The sequence below is a fragment of the Sus scrofa genome, chromosome 12, assembly GCF_054392235.1.
Source record: "Sus scrofa isolate SSC_HxYL_T2T_F1_AM1 chromosome 12, Sscrofa_HxYL_maternal_Yorkshire_Landrace_v2.0, whole genome shotgun sequence".
Classification (NCBI taxonomy): Eukaryota; Metazoa; Chordata; class Mammalia; order Artiodactyla; family Suidae; genus Sus; species Sus scrofa.
Genome location: NC_139394.1, coordinates 62321151 through 62340776, shown reverse-complemented (window position 1 = coordinate 62340776; position 19626 = coordinate 62321151). Strand labels below are relative to the sequence as shown.

The following is a 19626-nucleotide window of genomic DNA, read 5'->3' as shown; positions in this document are numbered from 1 at the left end:
ATGAAGGAGAAAACATATGATTATCTTTAAATCCAATGATAATATAGTTCATCAAATTTACCTTCAGTGCCAAAGATAAACTCAAAATAAATTTATGCAACATGTAACATGATTAAAAAACAGTATCTCTCAAACCAATTCCCATGCATTTCCACAGAAGATAATAATGAAGGAGGGGAACCCACATTCTACCATATATTCACCAACATTTTAGTGATGTTCTACAAGTGTTAGACAATGCAATTAGACAAGAAAATATAATGAGTATATACCTGAAGAGGAAGAAGCAAAATTACTATTTGTAGGAAATATGATTGCTACCTGGAAAATGCAATAGATTTAATTTTTTTAAAGTACTCAAAAGTAATGAGATAATTTATGAAGGTAATTGTTTAAGATAATTATACAAAAATCAGTAACTTTCCTACATTCCAGCAATAAAGAGCAAGACAACATAACAAAAGATTTCAATCATTAAGGCTATAATGACAATGAAAAATTACCTACACACAAAAGCAAAATTATGCAGGACCTAAGTACAAAAAATACTTTACAGGATCAGGAGTTCCTGTCGTGGTGCAGTGGTTAACAAATCTGACTGGGAACCATGAGGTTACGGGTTCGATCCCTGCCCTTGCTCAATGGGTTAATGATCTGGTGTTGCCGTGAGCTATGGCATAGATCACAGATGCGGCTTGGATCCTGCGTTGCTGTGGCTCTGGCGCAGGCTGGCAGCTACAGCTCCAATTAGACCCGTAGCCTGGGAACCTCCATATGCCACGGGAGCAGCCCAAGAAATGGCAAAAAGACAAAAACAAAACAAAACAAAACAAAAAAAACTTCGCAGGATCATAAACAGACTTGACTAAACATACCCTATTCCCAGAGGGAAGAATTCCATCATACTACGTATTGAAAAACTTTCAATTTTCCCCAACCCAATATATACATTGCGGGGGGCGGGGGCTGGTGCTGGATTATTTTTCCTTTTATTCTGTAAACATTTTGCATATAAGCATTTGTCAGTATGTCTGATTATCTACCTCTTTAAATTTCTATCTATTTTTTTATTTTTGGCTTATTTTAATTCTTACTGAAATATAGTTGATTTAAAATGTGTTAGTTTCTGGTGTACAGCAAAGTGATTTAGTTATAAATATACTGGGGGGGCTCTTTTCCCTTATAGATTATTACAAAATACCACATACAGTTCCCTGTGCCACGGTAGGTCCTTGTTAGTTGTCCATTTTATGTACAGCAGTGTGTCTCTGTTAATCCCAAACTCCTAATGTATCCCTCCCCCCACCCCCCCTCTGGTAACCGTAAGTTTATTGTCTATGTCTGTGAATCTATTTGTTTTGTAATATCCATCTCAAAAAATGAGGAAGAATAAACCAGTGAGCAAAGGCAGAAGAAAATAATCGCCTCTCTTTTATAAGGAAGCAGTCTGTAGATTAGCTAGGACCAAGGTAGCACCAGATCTTTAGGCAAAGCTGTTGAGTCCTCATTGCCAAGCCAAGGAAGCTGTCTCAGATGAAGCTGGAATGAGGAGCCCAGACCAACTCCATGGCATCGCCTGTCCAAAGCATGGGACGCACCAACCCACCGCTGCTCATCTGAGCAGCAGAGACCACCTCAAATTCCTGCCGACCTGTGGGTCAAGAGAACAAACTGGAAATCCCAGAAACAGATACAAGGAGGTGAAATCTGTCAGTCCATGATAAAGACGACATTTCACGCGTTGGGCATGAATTACCTTACTCAAGTTGATGATTGGGCTAACTTTTTTTTAAAGGAAGATGACATGTGGCACCTATTATATGTCACACGCCAAAATTAAAGAACTTGATAAAGACTTGATGGTCAAATGAAATTATATCACGGTAATGAAAACCTATAAATATGTTATGTAATCTCCTGTGGAGAAAGGCGTTCCCCACCCTAACATTCAAAGCAAAATATGATGAAAAGCGTGAAAAAAAACATAAAAGGCAAAAAAAAAAAAAAAAACCAAAACAAAACCCATAGGGAGATGTGCATGGCATAAAACAAAGCATCTATGTGCTTAATATATTAACAATTTCCTAACAACCAATCAGAAATCAGTTATGAACATGACTTTCGAGCACTGGGGCAAAGCCCTAGGCAGGCAATTCAGAAAAGGCCCCAGATATCTAGGAGACCTAAAAAATGCTCAACCTCACTAGACATCTGAGAAAAGACAAGTTTTAGGATTTACTCATGTCATTGACAAGGCTGTACCCTTCGTTGCTGATCGAGTTGGGAGAAGAAAATGAACGATTCTTCTGCGGGTGGAAACAGAACACGTGCATGTGTTCACAGACATAAAACATACACTTGCAGAGTCTTAAAAAGACGTACAAAGTCTTAAAAACGCACATGTTCTTTGGCCCAGCAATTCCATTGCGAAGATGTCACCCTAGGAAAGTAAACCCCTAAGAATTATTTGCTACATGTTAGCAAAACGAAATTGGCAGACTCTAATGGAATCTTACAGAGCTTTGAAAGCAAATGCTGTAGGGACACAATTATTGCCCTGGGATGATATTCAAGACAAAATACAACAGGAGGACCAAATAAATAAATAAATAAATAAATAAATAAATAAATAAATCAGGCTGCAAAACAGTATACACCAAACGGTCTCCTTTTAAGAACAGCTATATGCCTAGTGAAAACTTGGAAGACTATACCCAACATATTAACTGGGGCCTCCAGGTACTAAGATTATGGATGATTTTTTTTTTTTTTGGCCTTTTTGCCCACCCATGAGTTTATAACTTTTCTCTGATAAACAACTATCACTTATGTAACCAGAAAGAAGGTTAAAAAAAGTAAATCGAATTCTGTGGGAAAATAAACATTTCTCCTAAAAATAAACTCTTGAGTTTGGAAAAGAAAAGCAAAAACATCTGCTTCCTGGACGGAAAGGGGCGTCTGAAATGGCTAGATGGCCACACACTTCCCCAGGACAGCAGGGTACCAGGTGCCAGCCTGCTGGGATGCCCCGAGCCCCTTGGAAGAGCCCCGGCTCTCCCTTGTTCTTCCCTGCACCCTCCAACTATCTCCACATGGAGCAGAAGCCCAGCTACATGCTTTGCTGTCCTTAGCAACACAGCATTTGCCAGAACCTTTTCTTAATGATTAGGAAGCAATCCCCTCTCAAAAGAGCAACCAGGAATTAAATGACTGTTTTGACGCACAGGGGCCACTGATTCCCTTTTTCTGGGGGGAGGGAGTCCTGATCACCCATCATGAAAAAGGCGAAGGATGGACAATGGGCGGGGAAGGCATTAATTGCTGTTGGAAAGCATGGCTCCTTATCATGACTTGCAGGTCTGGGAGAACAGCACGCTGCAGGAAATCCTACTGCTGCAAGCAGCCCAGGAAGGCTGCACGCTGGCAGGTCTACACAGTAATGGGCTCAGAAAATATCCCCTCCAGATGTGCTAGCCCATTCATCAGTTTGTGAGGACATTCTGTTCTCTGTCACATACACACACCACAGCAGGTGGCGAGACACGGGCCTCGACAAAATGAATGAAAACCTTCACTCTGAGACCTAGAAAACGTACACAGTGCTACCTGGGGGACAGGGTAGGTCTGCCCGGCCCTGCTGAGCTATCAGGGAGCCGTGGTCCAGCTCACAGGGAAATACAGACAAAGCCGTCTGATGACTCACTTGGAACTGGTTCTGACTTTTCCGTGATGTCCCACCCACGGGTCCCCGCTCTTCAGAGGCTTGCTGATGACCAGGCGGTGTCTCACAGACACCTTCAAGGAAAAGATCCGTGCTGGCTTTGGCTGCTTGGGCCCAAGTAAAAATGCCTGCAGCACCAGGACTCCCAGAGGCTGCTGCATCCTCAGCATCTATCTGGGTACCACTGGCAGCTGTAGTGACATCCTGAGACCTGCGCAGTGGCAATGATGCTCAGCCGGGCTTTGCACCAGCAATCAAGCCCATGCACGGTGGCAGGCTAAGCCATCTAAGAACAGACAACAGGGCTGTGCAAACTTGACCTTCTGCTCCCCCTGCTCCCTAATGCATAATCCCCAAAACCAAAAGAATGCAATCCAACCAGCCTTGCTCCTGCCCGTCCATGCCTCCCTCCCACACTGGCTGAGCTCCCTGCTTACTCTTGGTCCCCGTGAACATCACCCACTCTTGCAGGGGAGCACAGGGCCCACTGACAGCCATCACCAGGCAATGATGGAAATCTAAGAAGCGCTTTACGTCTGGGAGGCCAGCGTTTTCGGAGGACTGACTGGGCAAGAAGCAGAAAATGACAATGAATGACACCCACCAACTCTTGGGCGCTTGGTTGAAGCCGGGCTCCTTTGACCTCCTCCTGACAGTCCTCTGAGGCAGGGCTGCTGTGCAGGCTGAAAAAATTGTCCTCCTCATCAGGTCAAGGTGCCAACTTTACTTCCATTTTCTTGGTCATTTAGCAGGGCTCTAAATTTCAGTTCAGGGCTTTATTCCGCCCAACACAAACCAAATGCCACTTGCAAGAAAACTACTCTATGCTTTTCAGGGTGCCTCTCACCCCAGCAACCTGCAGACGCTCCTAGCATTTTAAGTCAAGCACGAACCGATTTCTCCCTTAAATCTTGCTCTGTCCTTCCACAGCCCAGCAATGCAGCTGTGCTCACGCCTCTGTACACCCAGTCCCATCACAAAATGACAGAGGCACAGTGGCCGGAGCCTCTCCCGTCTTAGAACTGCTCAGCGTGACTTCCCCGTCCACCACGAAGGGACCTCTTGCTCAAACAAGCATTCAGTCGCCAAAGAATTTCAGAGAGCTTACTATACACCAGGCCTTAGGACAACTGTCCTGCCCACCAGGAAGGTAACGTCTAGTGGAAACGATAAATGAGATGAGATAAAACTGATGACACACTATAACCTAGCATGCCCTTCTAACAGATTCCAAGAGAACAGGGATTTTGTTGACTGCAAGGTCATATTCCCTAAATCAGCACAGAGCCTGGCACAATAGCAGGCACCCAATAAACATTTACTGAGTGAATGAAATAAAAGAATGAATGGCAGCCACATGCGTATAACCCAGAGACAGTTATGGCACTTGCCCAAAGATACCTGTGGCTACTATTTATGAAATATGTCCTAGTGCTGAGAGAGATGTTGGGCACTTTTCAGGGGTAATCTCCTGTCCTCACTGCCACAATTAGCACCGTGCAAACCTTATCATGCCCACTTTGCAGATGAGGAAACTAAGGGGCAGAGTTCAGCTCAACTACAGTCAGCAGCCCACAAACCAGACCTGTTCCACTTGAAACCCAGTACTACCTCAAACCATCAGGCACTTGGTGGTCCAGCCTTGAAGGGCCAGGATGCTTCCCAAAGGATGGTGCTGACGTGACAGGGCATAGCAGTGAGGCCAAAGCAGCAGGAACATGGGCAGAGACAGCTACACAGACCAAGGAGGCGACGCAGCTTTTCCCAGTTAAGTGCAGTGGGTTTAAAACTCTTTTCCCAGTCATCGACTCCCTCCGCATGCAGAGGTGGGTGCTTCAAGAGAAATTACTATGAATGCCACACAACACGCAGCAATGCCTGCATTCTTAAAGGGGCTAAGATCTGAGCCCCTTGGCAGTTTTATATGCAGAAGCCCTCCAGACCCTGCTGCTTTTGGAAGGCAAGTGGGGTGAGGAGGCGGGAGGAAGGGCCACCTCCCGCCCATCTACATCTTCCCACAAAGACAGGAGAGTCACTTCAACAACACGCAAGGATGAGAATGCAGCGGCTTTTGCTCAAGCAACTCCGCAAGGGGAGCTCGCATTCTGAAAGCCCCCTCTCAAAGGTGATGACCGCTCTGACCGAAAGGAACAGGCCAGATCAACCTCAAACACCGACTTGCAGTCCGCAATGGCACACCTTGAGAGGTCCAGTTGTGAACCCTTTCTTCAGTTCCCTCGCAGTTCAGGTCTATCCTTTTGTTTTCCTCACGAAGAGTCAAAGGTTCTTCTGCAAGATGTGGGCTAGGAGCAACGGGTTATGTGTGCTACCGTGAAAATAAGGTTTTTTTACAACCCAGGTGAGTAAACCTGAATTATTTAGGACACTTAGGTTGAACAATAACACCTAAGTCCAGAAGTTCCCGCCGTGGCACAATGGGATCAGCAGCGTCTTGGGAGCGCTGGGATGCAGGTTCGATCCCCAGCCCAGCACAGGGGGTTAAGGATCTGGTGTTGCTGCAGCAGGGGCTTAGGCGGCAGTTGTGGCTTGGATCTGAGCCCTGGCCCGGGAACTCCATATGCCAAGGGGGGGAGGCCAAAAAAGAAAAAGATAAGTCCATAAAATGAAGTCCCAGCAAAGAAAAAACAAAAGTGAACAGGATGGACGAGAGAGGGAAGAGGGGGGCCTCTGGAAGGTCTCGGGACCCAGACCTGGATGATGAGGCAGAGGCGTAAGGGACCCGGGCGGGCAGAGTGGAAAGCAGCCGGAACAAAGCCGCCAGAGGGAAAGCAGCTCGGTGTGTCCGGGGCCAGGAAGGCCCTTGTGGCTGGAGCGCAGCAGGCGGGAAGGACAGAACAAAGATGGAAAGCCAAGGAAGGGGTCCAGTCACTCAGGGTCTTCCGGGCTCCAGAAAGAGCTGGGACAGTAAGTGCGATGTGATGCCACGGGAGGCTTTTAAGCAGCAAAGGAACGTGAACTGATTTTTGCCCTCAAAGTTTCACTTGGAATATCATCAAGATGGAAACCTGGGAGTTCCCTCATGGCCCAGCAGGGTTAGGGACCTGGCGTTGTCACTGCTGTGACAGGTTAAAGCTGTGGCGTGGGTTCAATCCCTGGCCAGGGAACTTCGGCATGCCATGGGCATGGCCAAAAAAGAAAAGAAAAGAAAAGGATGATATATGATCAACACACCATAGTGGGCTGGCCATCATTCTACCTGGTACATGACACAGTAATATACCATGTGATAGAGAGACAGAATTCGTCCATGTGCCAGTGTCCACCAGCATCTCAATAAACAAGGGACAAGGACCTCCTGGTGCTTGGACGTCCACGAATGTGCTTTCAAATGAGTGAGACCACCTGTTGCCTATCCTGACACCCAACTGCCCTTCTCCCTTGGTCACTCTACCCACGGATTAAGCTTTTGTGCCTGAGGCTTGTAAACCTTACCACTTTGGAAAGAGGCAGAGGCAGGTTTCAAGGGTGCCAGGGAAGAAGGGTCAATACCTTGCTAACACTTCGATTCGAGCCCCGAACTGGAACCCCAGGACCAAATGAGACACGCCATTCCAGTCTAGGTCAGGGGCCTCCTGGTCACGTGGTTGGGCAGGTGGGCAGACGGATGCCAGCCCACAGGGCGATGCAGGAGTCAGGGTACCGAAGACAGATCAACTTGACTGTCACCTGCCAAACAGCCCATGCAGGAAAACACTGTCCCCGTGTCCAACACATCCAAAGGCAGCCCACGTGAGGCTCTATCTGTGGCAATACCATGCCAGAAATCTGACTCTGCTATTCATAAATTCTTCCTCATGTGAAAGCACATGTGTTTGGGAAATGAAAACGCATCCAAGTCAATTTTAGACATTGCTACTTGGAAACCATCTGGAGTCTGGTTCCATAAGAAGCCACTGCATCTTCTGCCCTCCAGGGCCCATTGTCAGGAGGGTGATGTGCTTACATGGCAGTCTAGTGTCCCCGGGGAAGGCCCGGGCCCCACCCCCCCACCCCCACTCCCCCACCCCCACCCCTCCCAGATGCCAGTTCACTTCCCACCCAAGAAAGGTATTTGGTTTCTCAGGAAACCTAGTGGAGGGCCCTCGAGGTGGTGAGCTCGCACTTGAACGGTGCACTTGAGCAGCGCCGCCCGAGGCTGGGTTCTCGGCTTTCCACCTGCTTTAGAACTGCACACCTGAATTCCTTTGCCACATCAGCAATGGAAATCCCTCCCCAGGGACAGAAGTTGAACCAAAAACCCCCCCTTCTGCCTAACCATTCTGTGTACAGAGCATGCCTAGCTTTGGAAGAGACCCACCAGGATCCTTATGTAACATTAATAGATGTTGGCACACCGCGGAGCCGCTCCTGGAGACACTTGCCCAGATGTAGCCCATTTTCGCTGTGATGACAGCAGGCTGGGTCTTGCAGCTTCCTGGGGCCTGGCTCGTCCTGCCCATGGGGCCTCAGTCCCCCTCCCCTACCTGGCCGCGATCCTCCGCTTATCTCATCTTCCAGAGGAGTTGGGCCTCCCTTTCTGCAACCTCCCTCCCTCCAGTGAAATCAGTCTCAGGACCAAGCCGACAGCAGCGCCATTCCACCAGCACCTTCCCTGCCCCCGCTCCCCGCGCCGCTACAGATCCTCTCGCCGCCACCCAACGCCGTAACAAACCCGGCCAGGAGAGGAATCCGGCATCTCAGTACCCAGTCCCAGCAAACCAACACCGCAGGAGGGCTCAGATCTGCCAAGCCGACCAGGCCCAACATTTTCCCCGCACCCTGGAGGAGCCCTGAACCCGGCTCAGGGGAAGGCGTCCTCGGGGAGCGGCTGCGGTTTGACTGTCTCCAGCACCATCAGAGCAAACACCTGTTTCCAAGAAGCTAAGGGGCCAGAGGGAGAAGGGAGTCCCGGGGAAAGGCAGGGAGGACGAGGTGAAGGGGCAGCTGGGGACGCAGGTAAAGGATGCGTCACACTCTGCGCTTGGCAACCGGAGCCCCGGCGCGGCGGGCAGAGCGCGAGAAGGGCTCCGGGGTCCGGGAAGTTCAGAGAGGAAAGGGTCGCGCCCGCGAGCGGTGCCCGGAGGGGACCAGCGCCCGGGGAGGGCCGGTGCGGAGCTAAGGGAGGAGGAAGGGAGGAGGAAGGGAGGGCCGGCGCACCCGCTCCATCACCTGCGCGCCCCGGCGGATGCAGCCTCGAGCGCGCACCAGCCCGCGGCGGCCGGCGGGTGACCTACCTGCCCACCGTCTGGTTGGCCAGCTGGCGCATGCGGTTGAACTGCTTCTTCATCGTGGCCCCGCTGGCGCGCTAGCCCGGAGCTGGGAAGGACGGAGCAGCCCGGAGCCCGCCGCAGGGTTACATGGCTTCCGCGCGGAGCCTCCGGGGCGACGGCGGCGGCACTGCGGAGCCTCCGGGAGCCGTCTGGCCCGCGCGCGGCTCCCTCCCGGGGGCTCCACCGCCTACTCCTCCTCCCGCCGCGGCGCCTGCTGCCGCATCCTCTTCACGCGCGCCGCGGCGCCTTCATCGCAACGCCCGGGCCGCCCTGGGCGCCGCCAGGTCCGCCCCGGCCGCCTGCCCCCAGCCCCGGTCCGGCGCGGGACCCGGGTCTCCGCAGGCTGGCTGGCGGGCTGGCAGGCGGGGGGTCCCCGCTGCGCCTGTGCGGAGGGCGCCGTGCATTCTGGGACTTGTAGTCTCGCGACCGGCGCCCACCTTTCCTCTGTCCAAAGTTTGCAAGTGCAGCGGGGAGCGGAGGTGGGAGGAGGCGGCGTCGCCCGAGGCTTTGGCCTTTAGCGTTCTAGGAAGGGAAAGGTTTTCCGGCTTTAAAAATAACAAAGGGGAACCAAGAATAGAACAGCAAATGAAGAGAGTGAGCTTCTGTCTTCCCTTGTATCTTTTTAAAACGAAATGCTCTGACGTTCACTCTCTTATTAGGTTCAGGTGTACTACATAATGATTTGACATTTGCATACATTATGGAATGATCACCACGATAGCCTAGTAACCACAGGTCCCCATACAAGTTATTACAATATTCCTGACGGTACCCCGTGTGCTGTAGATTACGTCGCCGCGACATACTGTATAACTGGGGGTTTGAACCTCTGAATCCCCTGCCTCTCTTCCTCCCACCGCCTCTCACTCTCCTCCCTTCTCGCATGCACCTGTTTGTATTTTAAGTGAATGCGAGGCGTCGCTGCTTTGAATTCCCAGGAGGAAGATTTAGGCCTGCGGGAAGGCATTCAGCGAGTTGCATAAGACCCCTTGATGAACGGTGAGGGGCGGGGTCAAGCTTGGGACACAGGGGGTGATGGGCAGATTGTGAAACAGGCGCAGCATACCTCCCAGAAACTCGATCCTCGCTTTACACCAAACCTACCAGGTGATCAGAAGCCAAAATCATGCTCATGGGCCCGCTTTGATTAGGATAAGTTTCTTGTATGTGATTCCAGCCTCATGGCTATTCTCATTTCCGTTTCATCGCTGGAGACCAAGGACCATCAGCTGTGGGGGCCTGCAGCGTCCTCCACAGCAGCAGCCCATTGGCATCAGGTGACTCTTGAAGAGGGCTGGGACTTTCTCCCAGCTTCTATCTTTAGGCAAACAGAAGTGATTGCATTTAGGTTTTAGCATTATCTGCCAAGGAAGAGCGGTGTTGTGGGGTGGTAGGAGCTCTGGATCAAACTGCTGTGAGTTGATATTAGAATTCTAAATACCAAGTATATAAACCTTAGAGAAAAAAGGCCATGCCCTCGCTAAACCTCCGTTTTTTCATCTCTCGCAGAGAAATGATACAAAGTTAAAGAACTATTTGTTAAATCACCAACAATCAAATAACATCTGAAGGTTTATGTAGGACACTCTCATATTCATTTACTACAAATATGATGATAGTTAATGCAATAGAGAAAAATGCTCTTCCTACAATTACTAATCCGATAAATGGAAGAACTCTTTTGAAATGGGATATATCGCATAGGTTGATGATAGGTACAAGATGTCCTGAATATAGTTCTAAGGATCTTGCTGGCCAGCTGAACAAAAGATGCTTTGAGGCATGTCTTGGCTGAATGAACATGAAATCTTTAATTAATTGTGAATTTAGCCTCAGCTTATTAGGTCAGCAGCTCTCGCCAATTAAACGATGGTCTTATTTGATTTAACCAACTATGTTATGGCTACACTATCAATATAATTTTTACAAACTGAAATATTTCCCTTTTGAGATTTAAAGAAACAACACCACCAAAAAAAATCAGTCACGGGAGTTCGCGTTGTGGCTCAGCAGTAATGACCCTGACGAATGTCCATGAGGTTGAGGGTCTGATCCCTGGCCTTGCTCAGTGGGTTAAGGATCTGGCATTGCCATGAGTTGTGTGTAGGCTGCAGATGCGGCTCAGATCCTGCATTGCTGTGGCTGTGGTGCAGGCTGGCAGCTGCAGCTCTGATTCAACCCCTAGCCTGGGAACTTCCATATGCTGCACGTGCAGCCCTAAAAAAGCAAAAAACAAACCAAAAAGGCATGACACGTTTATATATGTATAAATAATTGTGGGACTGTATGACTTTTAGTCACACCCTCTCTACTCATGTCTAGAATTGCACTGTCCGATATTGTAGCCGCCAACCACACGTGGCTATTGAAGTCAAAATTAAGTAAAATTTAAAATGTAGTCCCTCAATCACCCTAGCCACATTCTAAGAAGATTCCTATCATCTCAGAAAATTCTATTGGACATCACTAGTCTCACGGAACTCCAATATCATTGCAACCTCTGCTTTCAATTCTGAGATGTTTCGGCTCAGTTCTGCTTCTCCATAAAAGACAGCCTCCCCTGTAGTGTGTGTGCTCCAATAATATTTTATTAACTGACGGTTTCTTCACAAAGGTCTGTTTTCCTATGAGCTTTTCCTCCATTCAGGAAGCAGCCAGGGATTTTTCTGCTTCCTACTCCAGGGAAGGGATGACAGTGCAGGAAAAAAAAAAAAAAAAGAGTGTCAAGTCTTCTCTTTTTGATCTTTCAAAGCAGGCTTCAGAAATATATGTGAGAGAGCAGAGTTTTTAAAGAAAGAGGTTTTGAGTTTCAAGATTATGGGCTTTGGAACGTGAGTCGCCCATGCCATAAATAGCAGAGTGAGGGATGGCCTATCCTGCCTATAGAACCCACAGGCTGTGGGGTTTGAAGGTGACCATAGGGCAGTGAAAGTGGAGGAAAAGTAGACAATGAATGTGCAGATTTAACCACTGTTCAGAAACGTCACTGTCAGATTTCCCGTCATGGTTCAGTGGAAATGAATCAGACTAGAAACCATGAGGTTTTAGGTTTGATCCCTGGCCTCGCTCAGTGGGTTAAGGATCTGACATTTGCCGTGGGCTATGGCATAGGTCACAGACACGGCTCGGATCCTGCATTGCTGTGGCTGTGGTATAGGCTGGCAGCTGTAGCTCCAATTCGACCCCTAGCCTGGGAACCTCCATATGCCAAGGGTGTGGCCCTTTAAAAAAAAAAAAAAAAAAGTCGGAGTTCCCGTCGTGGCACAGTGGTTAACGAATCCGACTAGGAACCATGCGGTTGCAGGTTCGATCCCTGCCCTTGCTCCGTGGGTTGCCAATCCGGCGTTGCTGTGAGCTGTGGTGTGGGTTGCAGATGCGGCTCAGATCCCGCGTTGCTGTGGCTCTGGCGTATGCCAGCGGCTGCAGCTCCCATTAGACCCCTAGCCTAAGAACCTCCATATGCCGCGGGAGCGGCACAAAAAATGGCAAAAAGACCAAAAAAAAAGTCACTGTTTATCCCTATGGGAATAGATTATACTTTCTCTTCCCACTAAGATCAAGATCAATCATGTGATTTTCTTTGGCTGTAGAATATGCACAAAGTGACTTAATGCCACTTTGGAGCAGAAGCATTAAGAGTTTTTTGTGTTTTGTTTTGTTTTTTGTCTTTTTGCCATTTCTTGGGCCGCTCCCATAGCATATGGAGGTTCCCAGGCTAGGGGTCTAATAGGAGCTGTAGCTGCCAGCCTATTCCAGAGCCACAGCAACACAGGATCCGAGCCGCATCTGTGACCCACACCACAGCTCACGGCAACGCCAGATCCTTAACCCACAGAGCAAGGGCAGGGATCGAACCCACAACCTCATGGTTCCTAGTCGGATTCGTTAACCACTGAGCCATGACGGGAACTCCGATTAAGAGCTATTTTGTGACCATACTCTCTTCTTCCTGTCCTCTGCCTTATCATGGCAGAGTGTATTTTCCTACCTAGTAACTTTGGACAAAGGCATGTGGGTTGAAGTGCCGTGTGCCCCCTCCATCCAGCCACATTAAGAGGTTCTACACATCTCCCTCTTGTCCTTGTCACCTTTGCTGGCCCCAGAAGGACAAACTTCCCCAGGGAACTCCTTGTCTGTTTGTTACCTTGGGATCCAGGACAAACACTTGCGGAGGCAGGCCTGATACAGAGCACAGCTGAAATTAAGGGAGTAATTAATGAATTCATTTTAGGGTGGGCTGATTGAAAAGAGAGATGAATAGAACAAAAGGGAAAAAGAATAACAGACATATGACTTTAGGAATGAGAAAAAGGATGTAATTGCTGATGCAAAAATAATTATGAGAATACTTTAGCAATTTGACGTCTGCCCTTTTTTTTTTTTTCCGACTTTTTAGGGCCACACCCATGGCATATGGAAGTTCCCAGGCTAGGGGTCAAATTGAAGCTGGAGACCCCGGTGTGCCCCACACCACAACAATGCAGGATTCGAGCCACATCTGTGACCTATACCACAGCTCATGCAATGCCAGATCCTTAACCCACCGCTTAAACTTTGCACATACACTTATTTCCTTAAGATCAAAATTAACAGAATTAGAAGTTCTGCAAAAATACACACTACTGTATATAAAATAAACAATAAGGATTTAGCACAGGGAACTATATTCAATATCTTGTAATAACCTATAATGGAAAAGAATTTGAAATATACATACATATATATCACTTTGTTGTACACTTGAAACTACTATATATAAAAGAGAAAAACAGTAAGGACCTACTATATAGAATACAGGGAAATATATTCAATATCTTATAATAACCTAAAATGGAAAAGAATTTGAAATATATATGTGTATGGTCAGGGCCACACCTGTGGCGTATGGAGGTTCCCAGGCTAGGGGTCGAATTGGAGCTACAGCTGCCAACCTATGCCACAACCACAGCCACGTGGGATCTGAGCCACATCTGTGACCTACACCACAGCTCATGGCAACGCCGGATCCTTAACCCTCTGAGCAAGGCCAGAGATCGAACCCGAAACCTCATGGTTACCAGTCGGGTTCGTTAACCACTGAGCCACGACAGGAACTCCCTGAAATATGTATATATATATATATATATACATATGTCTAGATATACATATATATCACTTCGCTATACACTTGAAACTACTATAAAATAGGTAAATAAGAAGGACCTACTATATATAGTACTGGGAAATATATTCAGTATCTTGTAATAACGTATAATGGAAAAGAATCTGAAAAAAATATGTGTGTGTGTAACTGAATCACTGTTCTGTATACCCGAAACTAACACAATCTTGTAAGTCAACTATAGTTCAATTTGAAAAAGAATTTTTGCATAAAATTGTGTCATGTTTTGAGCTCCTTAGTACATTGCCAAATTACCCTCTAGATTAAAAAAAAAAAAAAAAAAAGGAAACATTTTGCAGGCCCACCTACCATGCGTAACTGTTCTATCTTCCCCTCACCCGGACCCACATGGAGTATTACCACTTTTAATAATCTTGCCAGATGAATAGATGAGACGTAGCATTACAGTGCTATTTTAATTTGCAGAGCATTTTTTTTTCATCGCATTAAATATTTTCCTCACTTTCCATGACTATTAGTATTCTTTTCCAATTAATTTGTTACTTCTTAATATCCTTCACCTGGTTTTCATTTTTGTTTTTTTAGGGCCACACCCATGGCATAGGGAGGTTCCCAGGCTAGGAGTCGAATCAGAGCTGAGCTGCCAGCCTATACCACAGCCACAGCAACATGGGATCCTTAGCCCACTGAGGGAGGCCAGGATCGAACCTGTACCCACATGGATACTAATTGGGTTTGTTACAGCTGAGACACGACAGGAACTGCTCAGCCTGGTTTTCTCTCATGGGGTTCCATATTTTTAAAAAGCTCTTTTAATTCTATTAACTATACTAATGCGATTACGTCTTATGGCAAATATTTCCTCTAGTTTGGCCTTCCCCCTTTAAAATCTCTAATGTTGATTTTTTTTTTTTCTTCCAGGAATTTGACATTTTTAAGGTGGTCAAATCCATCAGTCTTTTCCTTTATGTTTTATGCCTTTGGTTTAATGCTTAGGAAGCCTACTGCATCCTAAAGTTGGGAAATCTATTCTCATCTAAGCCGTTTTATGTGTTAATTCCCTTTATTCAGAGCAAATTTTAAATGCAACTTTGAGGACCAAAGAATGAACTAGAGCCAGTGGTTTTGACTCATTTCTTCCTCCAACGTCATTTTGAAATAACTCAAATGTGTCTATCTATATGTATATATATATATATACATACATATATATATGTTTGAGAAATTCTACGTCACTCATGGGAAATTAGAGGAAGATCCTACTAGCTATCTTGGCTTCGCAGAAAATGGTACTGGTGATTTTTTAAAAACAGTTTTATTGGGGTTCCCATGGTAGCTCAGCAGTTAATGAACCCAACTCGGATCCATGAGGACGCAGTTTCGATCCCTAGTTTGGCTGGGTGGATTAAGGATCTGATGTTGCCATGAGCTGTGGTGTAGGTCGCAGAGGCACTCAGATCCCACGTTGCTGTGGCTGTGGCATAGGCTGCCGGCTACAGCTCCGATTCCACGCCTAGCCTGGGAAACTCCATATGCTGCAGATGCAGCCCTAAAAAGACAAAAAAAAAAATTATTATAGTTAATTTACAATGCTCTGTCAATTTCTGCTGTACAGCACAGCGAGCCATTCATACATATATACACATTCTTTTTCTCGAATTATCCTCCATCATGTTCCATCGCAAGTGATGAGATATAGTTCCCTGTGCTGTACAGCAGGATCTCATTGCTTATCGACTTCAACTGCAATAGTTTGCACCTATTATGAACCAGTGATTTTTGAGTGAGGCAGGCACTGGTCAAGCAAAAGTTACCATGTGTAGTAAGTTTTTGGGGGACATTAAATAGAGACCTACACAATCTCTGATAGGTCACCTCCCCCACCATCTCGGCCACCAAATCCTGACCAACCAGAGAATGAACAAACAGGGGAAGGAAAAAAAAAAAAAGGCAGTGGTTCAACACAGTAGTAAAGATAATGATGACAATAACGAGAATGGCAAATGACCATAATAAACCGTACAGCTAAGAACTACTGTAAGTACTTCAACATGAATTCTCTTATGTCATCCTTAAAAGAACTCTGGGATGAGGGTTTTATGACAGCCCTCACATGAATCAAAGCTCAGGGGCCTTATGTGAATAGCCATGCAAGCATCACAGCTGGGACTCAAACCCAGGTTTTCCTGGTTCAAATGCCTGTGCTTTTACTACTGGCTATGAACGCCATAAAACAGGGAGGCTAATCTGAGGGTTCAGAGAAATCTCTTCCAGTGAAAAAGTTATAGCAGGAAGGAAGGGAAATATATTTTTAAAGTCTAATTTGTATTCTTGGTGAGAACGGAGAGAACATTGCTTTAATATGACAGGAGCTGGTTGCCATGAAAAAGAGCCATATTAAACAAGAAAGGGTTCTTGGATAAGAAACATATGACTTCTAAGCTAATGAAACTCAATAGAGGCAGGAAATAGCAGAGCTGGCGCTGCCCAAAGTGAAATTGGCGCATTGGAAGATGGGCTGGAAGATAGCTCCCAAAAATCAGAGGAAAAAAGTAGATAATTCGATGAAATGAAGGGAAAAGGACGAGAGACATGGACTCTTTTTCAGAACATTAAAAATATATATGGTATAATTTCCAGAGCAGATGATGAGAGAGAAAATAGCATAAAAACTCTTGAATAATATTTTGCAAATCAAAATTTAAATCATTTATCAAGGGCCAGAAAATATTACCATGCCTGGGGAAGGGGGGAGAGAAAGGACCCTAGATGTATCTTGGTAAAACTTTTGAATTTTAAAGATGGATACATACTGTATTGTGTATTTGAAAACTCCCAAGAGAGTTGACCTCAAAAGTTCTCATCATAAGAAAACAATTGTAATTTGTGTCATTGATGTTAATTAGACTTATTGTGGAGATCATTTCCCAATATATACATATAATTGAATTGTTATGTTGTACACCTGAAACAAATACAATGTTATGTGTCAATTACACCTCAATTTAAAACAACCACCAGCATAAAAAAAAAGCATAGATACAAATGAGTCTAATTGTTCAGAGAAAAGAACTTTGTCTTTGAAGAAAAGAAAACCTTATGCACTCATGCTTCCTATTTGCAACACTCAATGCCTATAAAATTCAGAGCCATGTTTACAGAGTTCCAGCGGAGACAGGTTGTAATTCAAATGCAACTCGAAAATTCTACATCTGGTCTAACATTCACAAACAAGGGTGAAAGAAAGTCATTTTTAAAGAGGCAAGGACCGGAAAGGTTTATTAGCCACCCAGTCTCTAAAAAGCTCACTAAAAAATTTACCCTTCCTAAAAGAAATAAAAACGAGAGAGCATCTTCTATAGGACTATGGGGTAGAGAATGATTCCTTAAACATGACACGAAATATTCTTCCCTTAAAGGAAATATTGATAAATTGGATTACTTAACAATGAAAGACTTTGATCAGATAATACTATGAAAATAATAAAAAAATTTAAAAAAAAGCAACCCTCAGGGCAGGAGGAGTTACTTGCAATATATTCAACAGTCAAAGGATTCAACTCCAGAATATAGAAAGGATTCTACAATATAACAGGAAAAAGGCAGAAAACCCAAAAGTAAAACAGATGGGAGACTTGAATGGTCACCTTACCGCAGAGATGAATCCCAAAGGCCAAGGGACATGTGAGAGTTGCTCAACTGCATGAGTCATCCAATATATGCTGATTGACTTTTCGATGGAGAACCACCAACCACCCACGCAACGGCTGACATTGAAAAGGACCAGCAAAACCAAGTGTTGGTAAGAATGTCGCTCAGCTGAAACTCGTATGTTTTGATGGAGGGTAAAGAGGACAAGTACTTCAGAAAGCTATTTTACATGATTAGATAAGGCTGAGCAGTATGCAGACCCCTACAATGCAACAATATCACATCTTCAACAAAAGTGTGTACCTATCAGGACCAAAGCCTTGTTCCAGAATATCTGCATCGGCATCATTCTCCACAGTCAGGAATTGAAAACAATGGAAATGCCTGTCAACAGCAGGATGGATAAATAAAAGGTGAAAACAGCCAGGCCATGGAATACTATACAGCAATGAAAACAGGTGCATGACTGCCGACCCCCACAATGGGTGAAAACACAGATGACTGTCACCAACAAGGCTGAGCATAGAAAGCTGGCTTCAAGTCCTGGCCACAGCAATTAGGCAAACAAAAGAAATAAAAGGCATCCATATAGGAAGAGAAGAGATAAAACTGTCACTGTATGCAGATGATATGATACTATACATAGAAAACCCTAAGGACTAAACCCAAAAACTACTTGAACTGATTAATAAATTCAGCAAAATAGCAGGATATAAGATTAACATTCAGAAGTCAGTTGCATTTCTGTATACCAGCAATGAAATATTAGAAAAGGAATACAAAAATACGATACCTTTTAAAATTGCACCTCACAAAATCAAATACCTTGGAATACACCTGACCAAAGAGGTAAAGGACCTATATGCCGAGAACTATAAAACTTTAATCAAAGAAATCAAAGAAGATGTAAAGAAATGGAAAGATATTCCATGTTCCTGGATTGGAAAAATCAATATTGTAAAAATGGCCATACTACCCAAAGCAATCTACAGATTCAATGCAATCCCTATCCAATTACCCATGACATTTTTCACAGAACTAGAACAAACAATCCAAACATTTATATGGAACAACAAAAGACCCAGAATCGCCAAAGCAATCCTGAGAAACAAAAACCAAGCAGGAGGCATAACTCTCCCAGACTTCAAGAAATACTACAAAGCCACAGTCATCAAAATAGTGTGGTACTGGTTCCAAAACAGACAGACAGACCAATGGAACAGAATACAGAACCCGGAAATAAACCCTGACACCTATGGTCAATTAATCTTTGACAAGGGAGGCAAGAACATAAAATGGGAAAAAGAAAGTCTATTCAGCAAGCATTGCTGGGAAACCTGGACAGCTGCATGCAAAGCAATGAAACTAGAACACACCCTCACACCATGCACAAAAATAAACTCCAAATGGCTGAAAGACTTAAATATATGACAGGACACCATCAAACTCCTAGAAGAAAACATAGGCAAAACACTCTCTGACATCAACATCATGAATATTTTCTCAGGTCAGTCTCCCAAAGCAATAGAAATTAGAGCAAAAATAAACCCATGGGACCTCATCAAACTGAAAAGCTTTTGCACAGCAAAGGAAACCCAAAAGAAAACAAAAAGACAACTTTCAAAATGGGAGAAAATAGTTTCAAATGATGCAACCGACAAGGGCTTAATCTCTAGAATATATAAACAACTTATACAACCCAACAGCAAAAAAGCCAATCAATCAATGGAAAAATGGGCAAAAGACCTGAATAGATATTGCTCCAAAGAAGATATACAGATGGCCAGCAAACACATGAAAAAATGCTCGACATCGTTGATTATAAGAGAAATGCAAATCAAAACTACCATGAGATACTACCT

General features: G+C 45.4%; 1 protein-coding gene across 6 annotated transcripts in view; it reads right to left on the bottom strand.

Annotated features, from left to right (window-relative positions):
* Positions 1-9336, bottom strand: part of ARHGAP44 (Rho GTPase activating protein 44) — a 157230-nt gene extending 147894 nt beyond the window's left edge. For all 6 annotated transcript variants that reach the window (XM_084986229.1, XM_084986230.1, XM_084986228.1 and 3 more), the window contains exon 1: positions 8956-9336. In XM_084986229.1, coding sequence (XP_084842355.1) covers positions 8956-9008 — 53 coding nt within the window. In that variant the 5' untranslated portion in view covers positions 9009-9336. The remainder of the gene's footprint in view (positions 1-8955) is intronic.
* Between the last annotated feature and the right edge of the window lie 10290 nt (positions 9337-19626).